Here is a 21617-nt window from a genome sequence, read left to right as displayed (position 1 = left end):
TTGCATAACCATACAGAATACTATATAAAATACTATTGCACAAAAATGATGTATGGAATCTGACAACGCACAAAACGTAAATATTGGAGACCTTGCCAGAGTCTATAATATTAGGTCTATTGTAGAATGAAGAGGTTATTGAGGTTATTGACCATAAAAGTGGTGTATGGCCCACCAACGGCATTCAGATAAATATTATAAGTATAAAGATAAGATAAATAATATAAATAAGTATAATTACATTTACAAATATTTCTTTTAAATTAAATTTATATTGCACAAATACATTATCACATTACAACTGAGTTAGGTGACGACTCTCTGCTGGGTTCCCACCAGTGAATCGCAGGGCCCTATGACCAGGAGAGAAATATAACAGGATGAATCTCCAGGATCCCCCACACAAGTGTTAACAGAATTTGGACTGGACATCGGCAGCCCTACCTCTGGTCCTATTCTCGCCAGACAGCTGGGAGACCCCCACCTCCAGACTTAGCGAACTCAGCTGGCCTGAGCTGAAATACTAGTGGGTACTTTGGGTGGTTTCCGGTAGCAGAGAGGTCCTTGGGGTCTAAACTAGAAAATTCAATGTAAATCTAGAATTTATGAAGCATCCTAGATTGCATGTTACAAGAGGACACTGTTTTGTTCCATTTTGAAGAAAAAGGAACATTGACAAGAAAGAATGGCTGAAAAACAGAAATCAATCTATGAAAAATATATTTCAGAAGATAAAAAGATTTGCCATAGATGCAGTTGTGTACGATTGGTTTAATTCAGCACAGAATTTACCTGTTTCAGACTCAATTCTACAATTATAAAGCTTGAGAATCTGCTGAATAACTCAAACTCATCAACTTCAAAACTTCAAATCATTGGTTGAATTTCTTACGTGTGCGTAACGAAATCGTATTTAAAAAGTTGTGCAGTGAATCTGGGGATGTCAATGATGAAGTGTGCGAAGAAAGAAGTAAAAATTTTCCAACAATTATTTTGTCCCGCGAGCGTCCACAAAAGAGGGGTTTTGCTGCATCTGCTTTCATTTTGGCATGTTTATTGTATTGTATTGACATCGTTTTTCCTGCTCTTGTTTTCTAAGTCATTTATTTTAATTTTGAGCTCCTTCAATTCTTTTTTCAGGCTTAGATTTTCTGATTCATTTTCCTTATTAATATATTCAATACATTTCACATATCTTTTTCTAGAGTTCTTCAACACACTGTGAATTAAAAGTTATTGTCTTTGTTATATAAACTGTTTCTTTGTTCAGTTCCTCTTGTTTTGTTGTCGGTTTTCTGATTGCCATTGTGAAATAATTTTTCATCTCCTGTCGAAGTTTTTGTGATTGTGTACAGTTTGCAAAGTTTTTCATCAAAGCCTGCTTTAATTTTTTTTTAATTTCCTCTGCATTAACACTTTCATACTTTGGGCAAAAATAAGCATCTTTTTTTACCTTAGCCATTCTTCTTAAAGCACTCTCAATTGTTCCTACACAAACAGAGTGTATTATCAGCATGGGCAGAGATACGGGGGCATGTCAAAAAGATAAAATCAACTGGTCTAATGTATTTGTGTATATATGAATTGACATCATCATCGTGCCCCCCCCCAGACTTTCACGTCTATCTCCGCCAATGAGCATTGAAGCATGTTGTTTGCATTGAAAACTTTCAGTCTTGTCCGCACAATAGCACCTTTACTGCTTTTACATTCCATTTTCCCAAATTTTTCTAATTGTTTGGTTCAGTTTTTGACTCACAGATGTCACTAAAATCATTCTCTTGGTATGTCAATTTCATACATGTGATTTGTTATGTTTACATTATATATTTTAATAAATTCAAGCAAATTTGATATAATTTCTGGTTTTTTTATACTTACATTCCCAACATCTTGTTAAAATTCATCTAATTAACAAAAAAATTTTTGAGAGCTCTCGAATGTATGTGGTTGTAAACAAAAGAGGCATTTGCCAGGTTTGTGAAAAAAAATTATTTTCATGCCAATTAGTGTTATGCTTATTGCACATGAGTGATTTATGTATTCATATCGGCCATATGGGTTTGAGATTGATGTTCATTCTCCTCCTCCCCTCCCATTTTTAAATCAAAATTTACTCATGAGGCTTATGTTTGCTGCTACAAAAGTTTCACATACTAAATGTGTGATAAACTTGGTTTTTGCTTTTTTTCAGGTGTCTTTCAGATGCATAGAAAATGATGATATGGTTCCAGTGAATTTAAACCAGAGCCTGAAATCTGTCATTTCTGACAGTAGGTAAGGTTTTAAATTTTCATATTTGTCTGAGGGTTAAAAGGAAACTAAAATTTTTTTCTGGATAAAAAAGACAAAGGAGTTTTTGTTTTTACTTGAAGTATGTACATACAGGTAGTATTTGAGGGAGGGGGGTTATTACACACACTTCCTTTCCCTTCAACAAAAAAACTGTGTTAGTGGCATAGATAGGATGTCAGAGAGGGACTATCGCTCCCTTTCCATTTACTATACCAAAGCCTCCTAGATACTACTAGTCTGAAACATATCTTTGTGACATCACAACCTGGGTCCTACCACGTACAGGCTTCGCTTTACTTAAGCATTTAAAACTCACAACTGACATGTATTTTTTTTACAATTGGAAGGAAAAATTCATGGTGAATTTTAATTTTTTTTTAATTACACTTATTACCTAGTATGGTATACAGAAACACTGAATATTAAATTAATGAACTAAATATGAAAACATAGAAGTTTCAAATTCTCTGCCAACAAGTATTTTTAGATGTTATTTTGCTCTCAAGCAAATATTTTTGAAAAATCAGGCAATATATTTGACTGTTCCACGACTTTTTATTTATATAATATAACTTATTATAATTTCAGGGTTCGTACATCCTTTCAAACTCCTTAAAAACTCCTAACTTGTCATTTCCCTCTGGAAGGGCCCTTAAAACTCCTTACTTTTTGCAGCCACTCCTAAAAAGTCCTTTTTTTTTTCTCTGAAGGGATGATCTTTCTTAGAATAGGCATTCCCCATGGTGATGAATAGCATTGCCTAGAAAAATAAGAGGAAGCTTCCCCCGAATATAAAGAGGAAGAAAAGAGGAAAAAAAATGCTCTCTCCCTTTGTAATAGGAAATGTGAAAGCAGGGGATGGGATTGGAACATCCAATGGTTGTGCATACCTGCCAACCATTACGATTTTGTCGTATTTAGTAAATTAATATGATTATACGCTTCTGCTTCTAAAAATACAATTTTTTACCGAATCGCTAGTTTTGACGTGTTTTCCTACCTATGTCGCAAACTGGTCAGCATTGGAAATCGATGGTCCGTAGAACGACATCACTCCGCTGAACCAGTAGCCGAAAATTCCCCCATGCCCAGTGGGGAGAAAGTTTTTTTAAGTTTTTACTTATGCGGCAAAACGATGTCTCGAACCTCCTATATTACGCAGTATACTGAGTGCAGACCTCGCAGCTTTCCAATTTTTCCTACTATTTTCCTACTTTCGCCGCAATCGTCTTTTTTTTACCGCAATTCTCTCCTATTATTCCTATTTTATCCCTCCTTCCCATTTACAGCCAATATCTCACTATGAAAATTCCGAGAAACCGCAAAATGTCACTGTTTTCCACAGTTTTTTAGACGTGTTTTATGTGTTTTATTCACATTACAACTCGCTACTGAAAAAGAAGAAAGGAAAAAAAATTTCAGTTCCACTGGAGTAAGGGACGACGACAAGTGTATCTTTTCGCCGCCGTGCCTTGAAGTGCTAAAAACTGAAGTCCAGTGGAGAAAGCGAATCTGTTTCCCACATTGGTTGCCGTAAATAAAAAGGCAAAAAAAAAAGGAACAGGCTCTATCCACACACAAGAGATTCCATGAGAGAGAGAATGGGTTTATCTCTCCTGAGATCCCGTAACGAGCGTTCATCCCTGAAGCCAGGTTTTCCTAGGAGTAGGCTTAACTGGATCATTTCGTGTCGGCAGAAATGAGTTACATAATGACGTTATGCATTTGCGTTTTCCAAGCGTGGCGCATTGGCTCAGGGCGGCTATATAGTATATGACCCTGGCGTCATCTACTCTATCGGCTGCATGCTCCGGTTTAAAGGGAAGAGACACAACACGGAAATCAAGGGAAGATCGCTGAAACGCACGGCACACGACGCTTAACTCCTCCAGAAGCAGTCTGCCAAACACGCCCGATGTAAAGCGCTGTCGTGAGCCGTATTGCGCTCTGTAGGAAAACAGTCTTACTGCTTTTCATATTGATGAATAGACTGCGTGTCGCGCTGGGTGATTCACGTTGCGTGCGGCATAGAAAACCTGCTAGTAAAACCCGGCTTTTAAAAGTGACAGCCCGAGCCACGTCTGGTTTTTCAGGGGGGGGGGGGACGAGCCGCTATAGCTGAACCCACTTTTTTTAACCTTCAGAAAATAACTTTCGGGTATCTTTATGTTAGGGGTCATTCAAGTATTACGTCAGCATGGATGGGGGATTTTCGATTTGCTGACTTGATGACGTGGAGAGGGGGGGGGGTGGATGATTCTTACGTTATCAACCACCCTTTATAAAAAGTATGAAATATTCTTAATGGCGTCTAACTCAGTGCACGAAAAACGAGTAAAAATTTTCACTAGTTTGTGGGCACCTGAACTAACATTCTCCCTATCGAGTCCCCTACAGAGCCACTCTAGTGATCTTCAAATACTTAGCGGGTCCAAATGCTCTGGAGCTGTGCCGCGCTTCATATAAGTGATCCGTGATTATGCTGCAGATCACTTAAGTAATCTGGGAATGTGCCGCGGATAACTTGAGTGATGTAGAACCGCACTGGTGGCAGGACCAATGTTCTAAAACTTTGTCACATGTCACTCAAGGGATCGCTTAATGTGCCACAGATTGCTTAAATGGTCTGGAATCGTGCCACGAGTCACTTAAGCGATCTGTAAATGTGTCACTTGGTTCATTGTTACAAAAATAGATTTAGGGACAGGCCACATCATAACGCCAGGGCCACATTTGGTCTACACAGGCCGATTGTTTACAGCGGGTCAAGGGTTACCAAGGGCTTAGAGAGGTAGGATCGCAATGAATTTCTTGAGCAATTTTGGGTTCTTAGCCTTCAAATAGCATTGAAATTAACAAAAATTGATTATAATAACATGTGGCGCCGGTACACTTACAGATGAATTAAGTGGCTCGTGGCAAATTCTTACTTCAATTGAGCGGCCTGCGGCACATTCCCAGATTGTTTGAGAGTGATTTCTGGGGGAGGGGGGGGGGAGGCTTTCTTTCTTTCAAACCAAGCACAACTCAGGTCTATTACCATCTATGGGCAATTTACTATCTAGGGAGTTGTGCTGGAAGTGTGTGTGTGTGCTTAACAGTCTGAGTGCATATGTAGTGATTGATTTTTCAGTGCTGCCATCTATATTTCAGAAGTGAAGTTAGTGATGTGTTACGATTGAATTACATTTGTACTCCTTTGTAGGTCTCTTGCTCTCTATGGAGAGACTTTTTAAAATGGAGATCAGCTCGCATTCGCACCTTGAAGTTGGGAACCACAGGAAACTAGCTTCAGCCTTTTGTAATTTTAGCAGTAAAAGTTTGCTATAAATCAATGTATCTGGCCCATAAAAAAATCTGCATAGACTTCCAGCTCCTTGGTTGGGGGCTCTTGGATTTTAGTCGTTGGTAAAATGAATATGAATTACAATTTTTTGTGGTACTTATGGGGTGGGGACTCCTGGCTGGGGACCCTCATGAGGGAAGTTGACCCATTTTGGAAGGGTGCTTGATGAATCTCATTGGTTTTTTTGTTGCTTTAAGATTGTAAAATTCCACAGTAAGCTGGTGCTTTCAAATGCCACTTTTCATATCACTAATGAAGTGGGACAAAATAAACAAGATATGATGTGAAGAGAAAAAGGTGTTGCCGTCAAAGGGTGCAGGAAGGCTTTGCCCCTCCTCCCAGTATAGCTATGTTCATAAACTGATTTAACTCTTATTTGGTTAACATCTGCCCATTCTTTATGGGCATTATATAATATTTTATCACGTGCATATATTGTTTATAATTTTTATTAATTGCATTTTTAATTGGGTTGCTGTATTTTTGAAATATATGACATCCATATTTTTATGGGCATCTTTTTCTCAGCCACCTCGTTGGGCATTTTGTCTGTTGTGGCGTTGTATTTGTATCTCTCTCTGGCAGAAGTGGCCACAGCTCAAGCAAGATAAAAACTAAATTTATTGCAAACTCAGTACATCACTTCCGATTTCTTTAAATCATTTTAATACTATATATTACCGCAACTCTCTCTCTTCTTTCTTACTACACTTCTCAATACCTAATCTTGATCATTATGCTCTGTTACTGTTCGAATTTGTGTTCTCTTGTCGCTTGTTACTCGCGCATACAGTCACAGCATATCTTTTCCTTTTCAGCTGAAATTCCTACCCATTTATTCTGAAAGTTGAAATCTTGGAAACATTGAAATAGAAATTAAAGAAAAAAGACATTTAAATGAAAATCAATTCACGTGTGGGCTTCTTTTATTGTCTAGGGATGCAATTTTTTTTTTCGGAGGGAGAATGCTTACACCGGGAGATGAGACACATTTAAATTTAATGGTTTAAAATACAAGTTAAATTTGCAAAATATTTTATTATTTATTTAAAAAGTAGCCTATCCTTTCATTGAATTTCAGATCACTCAGCACATAAATATTTGTATTTTTAATTAATTGCAGACCTGAGAATAAACAAGTGGATAAAAAAACTGGTCTCAATACAGAAGGAAATAAAATTTTGACATGAAACAGCAGTGAACATATCTACTTCCAAATTAATTATGCAAAATAAAGTCAGAAAAAATAAATATTTCAGATATATTGACTGAATTATGTAGAAATAGTTCATACCCTTTCATTTCAAGTCCATGGTCAGATGATTATCGAAGTTCTCGGCTCCTTTTACAACTATTTAAATGGAATTTCTCCAGCTAATGTGTTACAACAAATCAAAAGCATCAACAACTGGTAAATAGTAAAATGAATATTAAAAACTTCAAGAATTTAAATAAAATATGATGATAAATGCATGTAGTGTGCTTCGTTAAAAACATCCAAAACAGCCACACTAAGGATCTAGATTGTGATGTCACAACCTCAGTGGAGTGATACATTACGGCCTGCACATCTAGGAGGCTTTGACTTTACCCACCCTTGGTGATTTGTAGGGCTCAGATTTTTTTCTATGACTTTACATACTTTTTTTATGTTTTTGCATATTTTGCTTTTTTTACATGATAAAGCATTTTTCCATGATTTTTCCCTAACTTTAAGGTATTTTTTTCACGATTTTCCAAATTTGAAGACTATTTTCATATTTTAACGCATTATTTTGCATATTTCTGCAGAACGATGAAAAGGGATTTCCCCCCAAGCTCACTCTTCATTTGCTTCATTCCCCACAATTGGCAATTTTTCAAAGATATCAGCAATAGCTGACCATTTTACTTAAGTTTGGCATCGTTTTTGGCAATATTAATGATTTTTCTGTGGTATTAGCAACAGGTGGAAATTTTGTTTGTGTTCCTTTGGCATCATTTTGTACAATGATTAGCCATTTACCTATGTTAGTGTAATTTACTTAAGGAAATATGGTCATCCTATTATTTATAAAGGCATATTTGTAGGTTTTTACAGCATATTTCAAGTTTTTTTTAGAGTATAAATGAATTTTTTATAGAGCATATTTTGTCAGTTTTAAGTGTCATAAAAATCCTAGCTCTAGTGATTTGTAACCACCGTTTGTTCAAGAGCCTGTATCTGCTTATGGTAGGGGACCACCCCGTGTAACACTTGACTAACCTATGTCTTCAAATAAAGATTGTTAATATCATTGTTTACTCCCCCATCAATATCTCTCATTGAGTTATTAGATTTTTTTATGACTAACTTTAAAGAAGATGATATTTGCTTCATCTCTTGCTTCCTGTTAAATTAAAAACTGCAGTGCAGAGATGCCACTGATGCACTATAACATGTGAAATACCCGAACTTTCAGGAAAGGATGCATACATTTTTTTTATGGGACATGGGCTTTCCATATTTTTGGGGAAAAAAGTTTGGAGGGAGAGAGGAAGAAAATTCCTCCATGCCAACTTTTTCCTCTTCCTCACTGTCTATCATGATTCAACACCAACCATAGTAGATACTATAGCTGGGGTGTTGCATGATCATGCTAAGGCATCGTGACCTTGAAAAGTATTTTCACTACTTTTAAATATAAAGAAAGTACTATACTTCTAGGCATAAAATATATAGCCCTGCAGGCTATATCACGAATAAGGTTGTCAGTGTATCAAGTTGTGCCCCTTAATGAGCAGCTATTATACTGAATTTTCCCATTTTTGAGTCTTTCCTCCTGCAGGTTATGTATAGGAAATTACGTTACTTTCTGGCTACCCACCCATCTCAGAGACAACGTATTTACCATGTAAATTTGCTTCGTTCCCACAAGATTGCACATGCACCTTTTCAAGAATCGTATAGGATTGGATCGCTCATTTGCGAACTATAAAAAATTTTCCGTGATCGTTGGAGGAAAAAAAAAAGAAATTCAATTTGCAAGAACTCTATCAGAAATATCCAGGCTTGTCATCTACTTACTACGTGGTTGTGAGGTTAACGTCACAAAAATGTGGGTTTGGGGCCTGCTAGGCCGCTAATGTGCAGTGGTGGTGGTTGGCTAAATAGGAGTGATACAACTCTGAGGTTTTTAGCTTTGAGTTGGCTATCCCTTTGAAAAAAAGGCTCTGTTGCCATGACACAGAAGGGGTTCTTGGGACATGGAGTCATTCTTCATAGGTTTTGAAATATTTTTTAATCGCAAATCCTTCACTCTACCAACATTTCTTGGAAGCACGTTTTGGAGAGAGAATGAAAAGTAAATGCAAGAACCACAAAAAATTGTCAGTTTTTTTCATTCCTTTCAAAATATGGAGGTAATGCCCTTGACAAGAGATGATTGTCAATCAATTGTTTTGACAAAAGGTTTATCACCCCATTAAGTTTGTTGTTAGTGCGCAGGAGCAGCAACATTTTGTCTAGAAGGAGGAATGAGCACGGAAAATTAAGGTAGGAAACTGGCCTATCAGAATTTTTTTAAATGCCTAATATAGCTCTTTCTCAAATTCCAATATAGACTCCATGTGTTTGAGTTTCCATTAATGAAATATTTCCTTTTCCTGTGTGTTGTATTCTTTATTTTGGGGGGGGGGGGGGGGGGAGAGGAAATGGTCAAAAGCAAAGCTTTCATTGTCAAAGTTTGATAAAAATCATCACGGTACTACAAAAGGTTGGATTATATAACCTTATATATACTTGCCATAAGCACTTAGTTTAGGTTTTTTTTTTACTTGAAAACATATTTTAACAAGTGATTGGATTTAACGATCATCGTCACTGGAAAGAGCTCCTTTTGTTCTAAGTCGGTCCAACTATATAAACAAAATTTGTGAATTTTCTTTTATTTACTAGAAAAAATATATACAGTAGAACCTCTCGATAACAGACACACATGGTACGCGTACTTTTCATCTTTACAATAAAAAGTGAATTAAATTAAAATAAGTTAAGATGAAACCATTCATTTCAACATTATCAGTCTTGTAATGTGGGCTTTTTCCACACATATCAACAAACAAAAACAACACACACACACACACACACATTATCATTCGAATTCACCATCCTGGACCACAGTTATGTTCAGTTAATTAATTAATTGACAATTTACCCCATTTACCATCACCAGCTTCAGATTAAACATAATTGATTGGATCCATTAACAAATTATATTTATTTATATTTGTATATAATCTTTTTAATGATAAATTCTCCATTTATGACTAAAAATTTATAAATTAAAATTAGGGAAAAAAATTTTGCCTGATTTTATTGTCTGCTGTTAAGAGTGTCCGTTGACAAGGAGCGAAATACATTATAGCCCTAGTCCGCAGGATGCAACGTCCCTGCATAATGACCCAGGATTCTGATCTGGTGAACTTGGCACAATTGACACACAATGAGAGAGAGACAAATAATTCAAGAGAGTTTTTAGATTTCAACAGAAGTAAATTTATGAACATTTTAAACAACTATTTCGGTTACGATTAACAAATTAACATAAAAGTATTTCGCAAATTCATACCAATCCCCATGCAAGACTGTTGAAATATCACAGTATAGTCTGACAACTGAAGTTTGACTACCCTTTTTGAATTACATGAGCCGTGACGTCATTGACCTTGACGGAGCGAGCGAAGTTCATGACCTGAAACGAGGCTCCACGTGGCAAGAAGTGGCAGCGAGAACTGCTGGCCCAATAGCTAGAGCCGAGGTGGCGATCAGACGACCCGGATCAGAAACGACAATTGACGCCAACCAATACGACCGATGACCGATGACAAGAACCAGGACAACAGTAGTGATAACGGATGACTGGAGAATACGAGGAGGCATGATGAGATCCGGAACCAGCCGGCGACATGCCAAGCATCAGTGAAATGATTATATCATGCTGCCAGCAGGACAAATAGTCGATTCACGAAGAGGCAATCACCTTACCTTAAGTGAAGTAGTAACAAATACGGAATTGAAAGCAGCTTGAATACTTGTGACTCTGGGTATTTATACCTGAAAAAGGAAGTGTGTATGGTACGGTCCAACTCCTGAGACCGACCATCACAAAAAATAAACATCAGAACATGACCAATAGGATAATATTATATGCAATTTGCATAATGAAACAATAACAGATATTTATAGGAACTTTTACTAAGCAAAATTGGCAACAACAATAATTCAAAATGGCGACATGTTCAGGATTGCACATTGTTCCAAAGAAAATATCACAGATTAATTTAATCAACCGTGCACGGTTATGAAAGGTAAGATAATATAACAAATTCTATTATAAAATTACAATTATATAAACATGTTTCAAAATAAGAGATAGGGGGGGGGGGGGTTGACAAATTCCCCAAGGGTTCCCAACTATTGTTACAAGGACTGGGAATCAAAAAGTGTCCATTAACGAGAGGTCTATGTTAGGGGAGGTTCCACTGTATATATTTCTAATCATTCTCCAAATTTTATGGAAAAAATTTTCTGACATACTCTTGTCTCTAAAAATGTTGTAACCATTAATGTTACAGGTTCAAGTTATATTCCGGAACTCCAACATTTTTTGTGACTGTCAAAGGCTCAAAGTTTGATGGTTATTGGAGCAAAAAGAGCTTTAATTCTTCGTAAATCAGTAATAAATGATTTTATAATTCATCCTATTATTATTACATTATTAGCTTTTATGCTGTGGAGTTTGCAAAATACAGAAATATATTTTTCATTTCATGGTTTTGTTTTAATAATCTACGGTGATCTCTAACAGGGATATAAAGAAATTGTTATGTGGTTCACTTATTGTCGGACAGAGGACGACAATAATAACATATCACCCCCCTAGGGCTTTATGTTCCATTAACCCTTTTCTATTACACTTATCTCGTGTGCGCACACTCGTTGGCACTGCTGTTGAGCCGCAGATTTTTGTATCCCGCTTGCACGATTCTTCGTATTTGGTAGAAGTTTTTAAAAAACATAAACCGTTATTTTGATAGAGTTTGCATTCTCTTATGAAAAATGTTGTTTAATATCAACATTATTTACATAAACACAGTATTATCAATTATTTCTTTATTAATTCCTGAATTATTTTATTTCTTTCTGAATTTTTATTAAGTAGTATTGTTCTATAGTGTATGGATTCACTATATTGTACATGTTGACTTAATATACTTTATTATATAAATTTGTAACTATTAAAATTACTAAGGGTTGAACTTTACTATTTACATCGCAGTCGAGTATGTACACGTCCGGACATTCCGAAGTCTCGACTCTCTCTGTTCGTAGTACACATATACATATATAAGTACACACTCGCAGCATTCACAGCGACAATCATGGATGACTAACGCCATCTGCTGGACTATTGGTTGCTATACAATAGTATCGCTACAGAGTATCCCCCCAGTGAGTAGGGCGAACGATACATGAAATTACTGCGAAGTATATACACATATGAGAATAACATGAACTACAGTAATTTTTTTTTTTTTTTTTTGAATTGGTTACTAGAGATGATTTGCATTATGTGAAGCTAAAAAAAATATATATAAATACTAAGAATTGCATATATATATATAAAATAAAGATAGAACAAAAAGTTTTGTTGTATACATAATAAAAAATTGATACATAGATTGATTATATATAGTTGCCATTGATTACCGCAAATGTGGCAACATATCTTTTAGGAAAATGAACTCTTCGTCCATATCTAGTTGTACTTTTTGCAACTGATTGTTCAGACTGTTCTGCTATTGCAGGTTCAGACTGTACTGATGGTGTTGCAGGTTCAGAATGTTTTGTTGTTGTGTCTGAATTTTTCTTTTCCACAAATGCAGGTTTTACACGATCAATTGACACTTTGACTGTTCGGTTCGGAAGTTCGATAGTCACTGTCTTGTCATATCTGGTGATCACTTTGTGTGGTCCCGTGTAAGGCTGCGATAGTGGTGGACGCACAGTATCTACTCGCAAGAATACGTGTGTGCATTCTTTCAGAGATGGATGGACATACATCGCTGTTTGACCATGTGCTGATATACGCACAGGCTTTAATCTACGCATCTTTTCTTTGAGTTCCGTTACGAAATTCGGAGAATATGTTGCTAATGGCTTTGAAGAGTCTGTGACAATATCAGCTGGTAAACGTAATGAAGTACCGTACACAAGTTCTGATGCACTTGCTCCGATGTCTGGTTTTATTGCTGTTCTGATACCTAATAGTACTATGGGTAGTGTATCAGTCCAGTTTTGATTCTCGTGAGGAGCTTTGATTGCCGATTTTAAATGACGGTGGAATCTCTCAATCAGTCCATTGGATCTTGGGTGAAAAGCTGTAGAGCGAATTCGATTTGTGCCAAGAAAATGATTGAGTTCCTTGAATAGATTTGACTCAAATTGCCTTCCTTGGTCCGTAGTGATAGTAGAAGGACAACCAAATCTGCTAATCCATCCCGTAAATAGTGCTTTGCACACTGTTTCGGCGTTGATGTTGGGAATTGGGACAACTTCAGGCCATCGACTGTATCTGTCTATGATGGTGAGACAATATTGCATTCCTTGTGACATAGGAAGGGGTCCTATGATATCGATATGCAGGTGTGAGAAACGTGTATCTGGAGTTGCAAAGGTTCCTAGTTGTGCTCTTGTGTGGCGCTGGATTTTGGACCTTTGGCATTGTGTACACTGTTGCACTAATAGCTTAATAGATTTCTGCATATGGGGCCATACATATCGGGCAGATATCAGTTTACTTGTGGCTGAAGCTCCTGGATGGGAAAGGTTATGAAAATGCCTAAAAATTGTTTCGCGTTGAGATTCAGGTACGAATGGTCTAGCTATACCTGTTGAAATATCGCAATAAATATTTGTATCAGATAGAGGAAATGGTATCAATTTTAATTTCAGAGAAGTGTTTCCTTTTAGGTAATTTTGGATTTCAGGATCAGTTGATTGAATTTCAGCAAATTCTCTGAAATCTAAATCTGGTGCTGATGAAACTGAATCTACCTCAATGCGACTTAATGCATCAGCTACAACACTTGTCGGTTCCCTTTTTATATCTTATATCAGTTGAAAACTGAGATATAAAATCAAGTTGGCGAAATTGTCTTGGAGAGCATTTTTCTGGTCTTTGTTTGAAAGCAAAAATTAATGGCTTTTGATCTGTAAAAATTGAAAAATTTCTGCCTTCTAACATGTAACGAAATTTTCTTATGGTAGTATAAATTGCAAATAATTCTCTATCATAGGTTGACCATTTCTTTTGGGTGTCTGATAATTTTTGAGAAAGAAATGCTATTGGTACCCATGTGTGGTCAGTATATTGCATTAATGTGCCACCAACAGCGTTATCAGAGGCGTCAACTGTGATACAAAGTTGGGCACCTGGCTTTGGATGCTGTAGCAAAGTGGCTTGAGCCAATGTTGTTTTGCATCGTGAAAAGCAGTTTCAGCCTTAGGGTTCCACTGTAGTTTATCGGCTTGATTGCATGATTTTGTTAGTTTTGATTTCTTTTTATTTTGTCGACCTTGAAGAAATTTAACTAATGGAGATAATATTTCCGCTGCTTTAGGCACGAATCTCCTATAGAAATTAAATAGGCCTAAAAATCTGCGTAATTGTGTTACAGTTTCTGGACGAGGAAAATCTTGTATTACTTTAACGCGATCTGAAAGAGGTGTAATTCCCTTCTCTGAAACGTTAAAGCCTAAGAAATTAATGTTAGAAACACAGAAGATGCATTTCGATGGTTTAAGACTTAAACCATAATGATTAAGCCTATCGAAAAGTTCGCGCAGGTGTTTGAGATGTTCTTCCTCTGACTCTGAAGCAATCAGAATATCATCCAGAAATGCATAGGCAAAAGGCAAACCGCGAATAACTTCATCAATGAATCGTTGAAATGTTGCGGCTGCATTGCATAGCCCAAATTGCATTCTTGTACTTTCGTACAGGCCAAAAGGAGTAGTTATGGCAGTTTTATGAATATTATGAATGGGTATTTGATGATATGCTTTAATCAAGTCAACATGCGAAAATATTCTTTTTCCATGCAGTTTTGCAGTGAAATCCATAATATTAGGCACACTATACCTGTCTTTCACTGTTTGCGCATTTAGTGCACGATAATCGCCGACTGGTCTCCAGTCTGTGCAATCTTTTTTTGGTACAAGATGTAGTGGAGAAGCGTAAGGACTTTTTGAAGGGCGCATATGGCCTGAATTAATCATTTGCTGGAATTCATCTTTTGTGGCACGTAAACGATCTGGTGCAAGTCGTCGTGGTTTTGCAAACACCGGTTGACCGATTGTTTCGATATTGTGCACAATGTTATGCTTTATTTCTACATTTGCACGTGGTGGTTTTGTTATCTCAGGAAATTCTTTAAGTAACTGATGATATTGAGTGTTGCCTGTAATCAGCTTGATTGAGTGAATTGATGCTGATTGAATTTTTGCTATAGATGATAAATTGGTTACCGAATCCAATATTTTTCTTAATTTTAGATCAGGAGTAAGACCAAAATTGAAAAGAAAATCTGCGCCTATTATTGGCGTGGACACATTTGCTACTAAAAATGGCCATTGGAATTTTCTTCTTAAATTCAAATCAATTGTGAGAAGTTTTTGTCGATATACACTGCTGGCCACCGTAAATGCAACACCCTGAAGGAAGCATGCAAATAATATGAAATTTACAACATGCATTAGCGGAGGTGAGATATGCAAATGATTAGAATTTCAGCGCAGACGCACATCACGTGCGCCTGTGGCGCCACTTCAAAGCGCTATTTAAGGCTTGGAGATTTCGACGATTTGAAGTACGGCAATTGTGTTTTTCTTGTGGTTTTTTAAAAAAAACGATCAATTATGCCTCGTAGAAAACAGCGATCATCTTTTGATCAAGTATCCGAGTTCGACAGAGGAAGGATAGTGGCCTACCCAGATTGTGGATTATCTTTCAGGGAAATCGGTAGTCGTGTTGGACGAAACCAAACAACTGTAATGCGGATATGTGATCGTTGGATGCAGGAGGGTATGACGGACCGACGTGTTCGATCGCATCCACCTCAGTGCACCACTTCACGTGATGGCAGGCGTATTGTGCGTATGGCAGTGACGGATCGCTCAGCCACATCACGAACCATAGCACAGCACATTCAGTCTGTACCGCATCATCCAGTGTCTGCGCGTACCATTCGACGCCGTTTACAGCAGAGTGGTCTGTCCGCAAGACGTCCATTGCTTCGTCTACCCTTGACGCAGAACCACAGACGTCTCCGCCGCCAATGGTGCGATGAAAGAAGGATGTGGACGGCACAATGGAATGAAATTGTCTTTACTGACGAGTCACGCTTCTGTCTGCAACACCACGATGGTCGGATTCGAGTCTGGAGACACCGTGGAGAGAGGATGCTGAACAGCTGCGTTATGCACCGCCGCACTGGTCCTGCACCGGGTATTATGGTATGGGGCGGTATTGGATATCACTCTCGCACTCCTCTAGTACGCATTGCCGGTACTTTAAAAAGCCAGCGCTACATCTCCGAGGTGTTGGAGCCAGTTGTCCTTCCTTACCTTCAGGGCTTGCCCACAGCCATATTTCAACAGGATAATGCACGACCACACGTGGCACGCATTGTCCAAAGGTTCTTCGTCAAACGCCAGATTGAATTGCTTCCCTGGTCAGCTCTCTCTCCGGATCTTTCGCCGATAGAAAACATGTGGTCCATGGTTGCTCAACGATTGACCCACATTACATCCCCAGCTGCCACACCAGATCAACTTTGGCAACGCGTGGAAGCTGCTTAGTCTGCTGTACCCCAAGAACACATCCAAAGTCTCTTTGAATCAATGCCGAGGCGTGTGGCAGCGGTGATCTCCAACAATGGCGGCTACTCTGGCTACTGATTTTGGCAGGAACCACACTTCACAGAAGTCTATAAATTTAATCATTTGATGCTTGGTCAACATGTTACCTACAAAATAAATATTGTTGCGATATCTCTTGTCTTTCTTGGTGTTGCAATTTGGGTGGCCAGCAGTGTACATTAATGTTAGATGCATTTGCCGCATGTAAAGTGAATAACACTGGTTTCATGCGATCGACAGAGTTCGCTGGAATAAGCGAAACGTCAGATCCTGTATCTATAAGAAAATTTATGTTCGTCTTTTTATCAGTTACAAAAAGGCGACGGGATTTTGTGGGCAAAGTGAATGCCGCCTCTACACTCTGCTCTCCGCGTTTCCCGAATTATTGTAAGTACACGGTTGTTCACATTTTCGGGCATTTTGGCCAAATTTTCTGTGATAGAAACAAAACTGATTGTTTTCCCGACTGCGACTTCTATTCTATACCGAAAATTACGTCTGCCTCTGTATCGAAAATTAGGCCTTCGTCCTAGTGCTTCAATACGATCCGATAATTTCCTAATTTCGGCAATTAAAAAATTTTCCGAGGAACTTACCGTTTGAGAGGATGCAGAGGGAGTGCTACTGGCTATTGGTGCAACATTGTACTGATTCACTTCCATCACACGATCGGCTACTTCAGCTCGTTCATGCAAGGAGAGTGGCACTACGGCAGCCAAGATGGATTGTACGTGCGAAGGAAGGCGTTGCACAAACAATGGATCGAGAAGTTCATCTGGAACTTTGTGTGGCTCCGCAAGGCGTTTCATGGAGCGGAGTAACTCAGATGGTCGTCTGTCACCTAGTTCCTCACCAGCCAGTAATTTCCTGATTTCTTGTGTTGAACTGTCGCTTGTTCTTTTTATCAGTTCGGATTTCAGATGCTCAAATGGATCTTCGTCGTTTGGATTGAGAATGACATCGCGAACGAGTCCTGCAATTTCTGGTGGCAGAGTGGAAAGAACGTAATTATATTTGGTTAAGGAATTGGTAATTTCCTTCGGCACACCCAGTTTGAAACTCGCCTCCACCATATGAAACCAAAGGATGGGATCATTACTGTTATAGGCCGGGATCTTCACAGCTGTAGCTTCAATGGTTTTTCTTCTTTTTCTTTTTTTTTTGGTGAAGGAGCTGTTCCGTGAGAGAGATCAGGGGAAGTTCTTCTTTTCGTGGGTGGCTCGTCCCCTGCTTCTTTTTTTTTTCTTTACATCTGTTTGGATGGAGGTATCGGGTTTCGTTCCGGTTAGCAATGGAAGACTAAGTACGGAGGACTCCATGAAGAATATTTTCTTTGTGCGTTTTCAAACACGGGTCACCATAAATATAGTGTATGGATTCACTATATTGTACATGTTGACTTAATATACTTTATTATATAAATTTGTAACTATTAAAATTACTAAGGGTTGAACTTTACTATTTACATCGCAGTCGAGTATGTACATGTCCGGACATTCCGAAGTCTCGGCTCTCTCTGTTCGTAGTACACATATACATATATAAGTACACACTCGCAGCATTCACAGCGACAATCATGGATGACTAATGCCATCTGCTGGACTATTGGTTGCTATACAATAGTATCGCTACAGTTCTTTCCAAGGTTTTGACTTTTCATTAGCTCTAAATTTTATTAATTTTAAATTGTGATCAATCCTTTCATTGGTTTTAACTTTTCAAAAGTTCCAAATTTTCATTCACTATGGGATTAATATCAGAAATTAATTTCTGAAAAATTCCATTAATTAAACTCCATTAATTTTCAGAATTCTCATTCATTCTAATTTCTGTTAATTATACACTATCTACCAATAAGTATTTGGACACCTATGCAAATGACGATATCTGCGGTCCTGATACGTCACGCCCTCCGCCGGTATATATAGTGTAGGAAACAACATCGGCATTAGTCGCATGCAAGATGCCGCGCAGTTCGGGGCTCTCTGATTTCGTGAAAGGTATAATTATCGGGTATCACAAAAATGACTGATCCTTAAGGGACATATCTAGCGAGCTGAAGTACCCAAAATCGACATTGGCCTATGTGATTAAGAAGTGGAAGGTGAGCTGTGATTGTCAGAATTTGCCCCGAGTCGGCAGACCAACAAAACTGGGAGATAGAGACCGACGGGTGCTGTCCAGAGAAATTCGGAAGAACTGCACACAACCGATGGCCCTCATCCGCGAGGAGTTTCAACAGGCATCCGGGAGTATTGTTTCAATGAATACCATCCGTAAGGAAGCACATCTGATTGGTTTTCATGGTCGTGCTGCTGCCCATAAGCCTTTGATCACAAAGTCCAACCGTGTTGCTCGGTTAATGTGGTGCAAAGCACATCGAAATTGGACCGTAGATCAGTGAAAACGGGTTCTTTGGAGCAACGAATCAAGGTTCACCCTCTACCGTTCGGATGGCAGGGTGTGGCGTCTGCCTGGAGAACGTCTCCTGCCAGAATGCATTGTGCCAACAGTCAAGTTCGGCGGAGGTGGAATTATGGTCTACGGGTGTTTCTCCTGGTATGGACTGGGACCCTTGGTCCCCATTCATGGTAAGCTCAACGCCGATGCCTACTACACTATTTTGGATGACAATGTGCTTCCTACGTTGTGGTAGTTTTACGGGGTGGACCCCTGTTACTTCCAGGACGACAATGCCAGCTGTCATACTGTGAGGTTAACCAAGGCTTGGTATGGTGCCAATGGGGTTCATCGAATGGACTGGCCTGCCCAGAGCCCACACCTGAACCCTATCGAGAACCTCTGGTACAAGTTGGATCGCCGAATTAAGGGGTGCCCTACCCGTCCAAAATTGGTGAAGGAACTGACATGTCTTCTCCACGCCGAGTGGAAGAAAATACCACTAGCCGTCACACAAGGACTTGTGGAAAGTATGCCCCGGAGGGTTCACGCTGTAATTGCCTCTCGTGGAGGCTCTACCAACTATTGATTTTGAATAAAGTTTATTTTTCTTTTCTATCACAGGTGTCCAAATACTTATTAGTAGATAGTGTATAATAATCTTTATTTAATTTTATTAATTGTGTGATTCGTTCTAAATTTTGAATTTTCTTAAATTCTATATTTTCATTCATTTTCATAATTCATGGATTTTTCACATCGGTGGAATGTGTGATGACTGGGCACATATCTGGTAAGATGATGGAATGGTATGCTGTTCTTGTCCATCCACGGTCTCCCTCTTTGGAAGCAGATCTTACTTGTGTTAACTAAAATTCTTAATTGAAACGTAAATTTCAAGCTTAAATTTTAAGTAATGCATAAAACGTAGTTCATTCAAACGAAATTTTAGTAGGGGTGGTACTTTGACTAATATTTCATTTCATCAGTACGGAACACAATTAAATGTTCATCATCTACCATGTTATTTAAATTAAATTGGATTTTTTCTTTTACATGTTGAAAATCGATAAATTCAGGATGTCCGGTGAATTACAATAACACTTTGAAGGTGAATAATTGAAAAAAAGAAGAATCGGCTAGTGATAAAAATGCAGCAAACAGTGTATTCCTATTGACTAGCCAGAAAATTTAGTGCAGAATTTTAGTGGATACAAAATTATTACACATATATTTTTTCATATTACGTTGCATCCGTAATCAGGGCCTGTTCACATAAGTCCAGGTCTTTGGCAAACATTGAATGTTAACGTAAATGTTACAAAAAAAAAACCAAAAATGAATAAATAATTGATCTTTACATCACATTTGTATGAAACCAGTTTTCTGGCAATGAGCCAACACCTTCTAAAGCAGAAAGTCTGACCCAGAGATTTGTGACGTCATTGAGATCTTCCCTGTAAGATTGTTTTCCAGCAGCACCACACACTAACGCAGATATGTTATATATTTGACCCATGTTGCTATATTTTTTCTCAATGTTATAGAAAATGAGGCCGAATTAGTAGACTTGAGCACTCGAATAGACAAGTTTATACTTACAATTCATTATTTCTAAGTATCAATTAGGGCCAGAGTTTTAATAAAAACTTAGAAATATTTGAAAAAATTACCCTTTGACCTCAAAACTTCCCCAAGAGCATTAATTTTTCAGAACTTCATTTCTGTGGATTTTAACCAAAAAAATATCCATTGAATATCAAAAGAAAATTGAGACCAATTCAACTGTATAATATTCTTTATTTTTCATCACATATGCAATATATATTTTCAGTCATTTATAAAAAAAAAATAAATATGTAAAAGGAACTTTTCATGAAATAAATATATGTTGCTTTGCTTCTTCCACTATGGATTTAATATGGATGATTGCATGGTTCTCATGCACGGATGCATAACATTTTATGCTAAGATGTGATTCAAGTAGTAAAAATCTTTAAAAAAAGCACTATTTTTGAAATAATGTCACCAGCTTCCTTTTTGCATAACATTTTTTGACTCATTTTTCTTTGAAAGTGCATTTTTATTTGAAGGTTCTTTAGAAATACATTAGAAAAAATCCACAGAATTACCCCCTCCCATATTCTAAAACTTACCTCAAAGATTTTATAAACAGTATTTTAATTTTCAGCATTCCAGTACTTTATATTTTAATTAATATTATGTCTTCCTTTTAAGCCAACCAATGACCAATATTGACCAATATTACATAGTAGTCATTAAAAAGTTACTGGGCTCCGGGAGCCTTGCAAATGCTAAGATTCCGCGCACCACGAAATCGTTTCTTTCCGCTCTTCCACTCGTAGTGAGCGGATGCGCATATTGGAACACAGTTAATTCGTGGACTATGGACGCGAGTGGACGAGCGGAAAGAAACGATTTCGTGGGCGCGGAACCTTAGCATTTGGGAGGCTCCCGGAGCCTAGATATTACATATTGGTCATTAAAGTTGGCTTAAAATGAAGACATAACATTAATTAAAATATAAATTATGGGAATGCTGAAAAATATCTATTAAAATACTGTTTATAAAATCGTGAACACAAAGAAATAGTAAAAAATCAGGATTGATGA

At 37.8% G+C, this 21617-nt stretch overlaps 1 protein-coding gene across 6 annotated transcripts in view; it reads left to right on the top strand.

The window, feature by feature from the left end:
* LOC149067409 (hsp70/Hsp90 co-chaperone CNS1 homolog) overlaps positions 1-21617 on the top strand; it is a 161402-nt gene that overhangs the window by 120280 nt on the left and 19505 nt on the right. For 2 of the 6 annotated variants that reach the window (XM_089252767.1, XM_089252766.1), the window contains exons 11-12: positions 2195-2277; positions 11237-11337. In XM_089252767.1, the coding sequence (XP_089108893.1) occupies positions 2195-2277; positions 11237-11333 (180 nt within the window). In that variant the 3' untranslated portion in view covers positions 11334-11337. Of the gene's footprint in view, positions 1-2194; positions 2278-7432; positions 7932-11236; positions 11361-21617 lie in introns of those variants that run through there. The other 4 variants (XR_016195355.1, XM_089252769.1, XM_089252765.1 and 1 more) reach the window with 4 other exon arrangements.

This window comes from Pholcus phalangioides, unplaced genomic scaffold (genome assembly GCF_987345545.1).
Source record: "Pholcus phalangioides strain wild (caught in Gottingen) unplaced genomic scaffold, Ppha-v1.0 ptg000030l_1, whole genome shotgun sequence".
NCBI lineage: Eukaryota > Metazoa > Arthropoda > Arachnida > Araneae > Pholcidae > Pholcus > Pholcus phalangioides.
The sequence above is the reverse complement of the archived record's forward strand: the minus strand, read 5'-3'. Positions and strand labels throughout refer to the sequence as shown.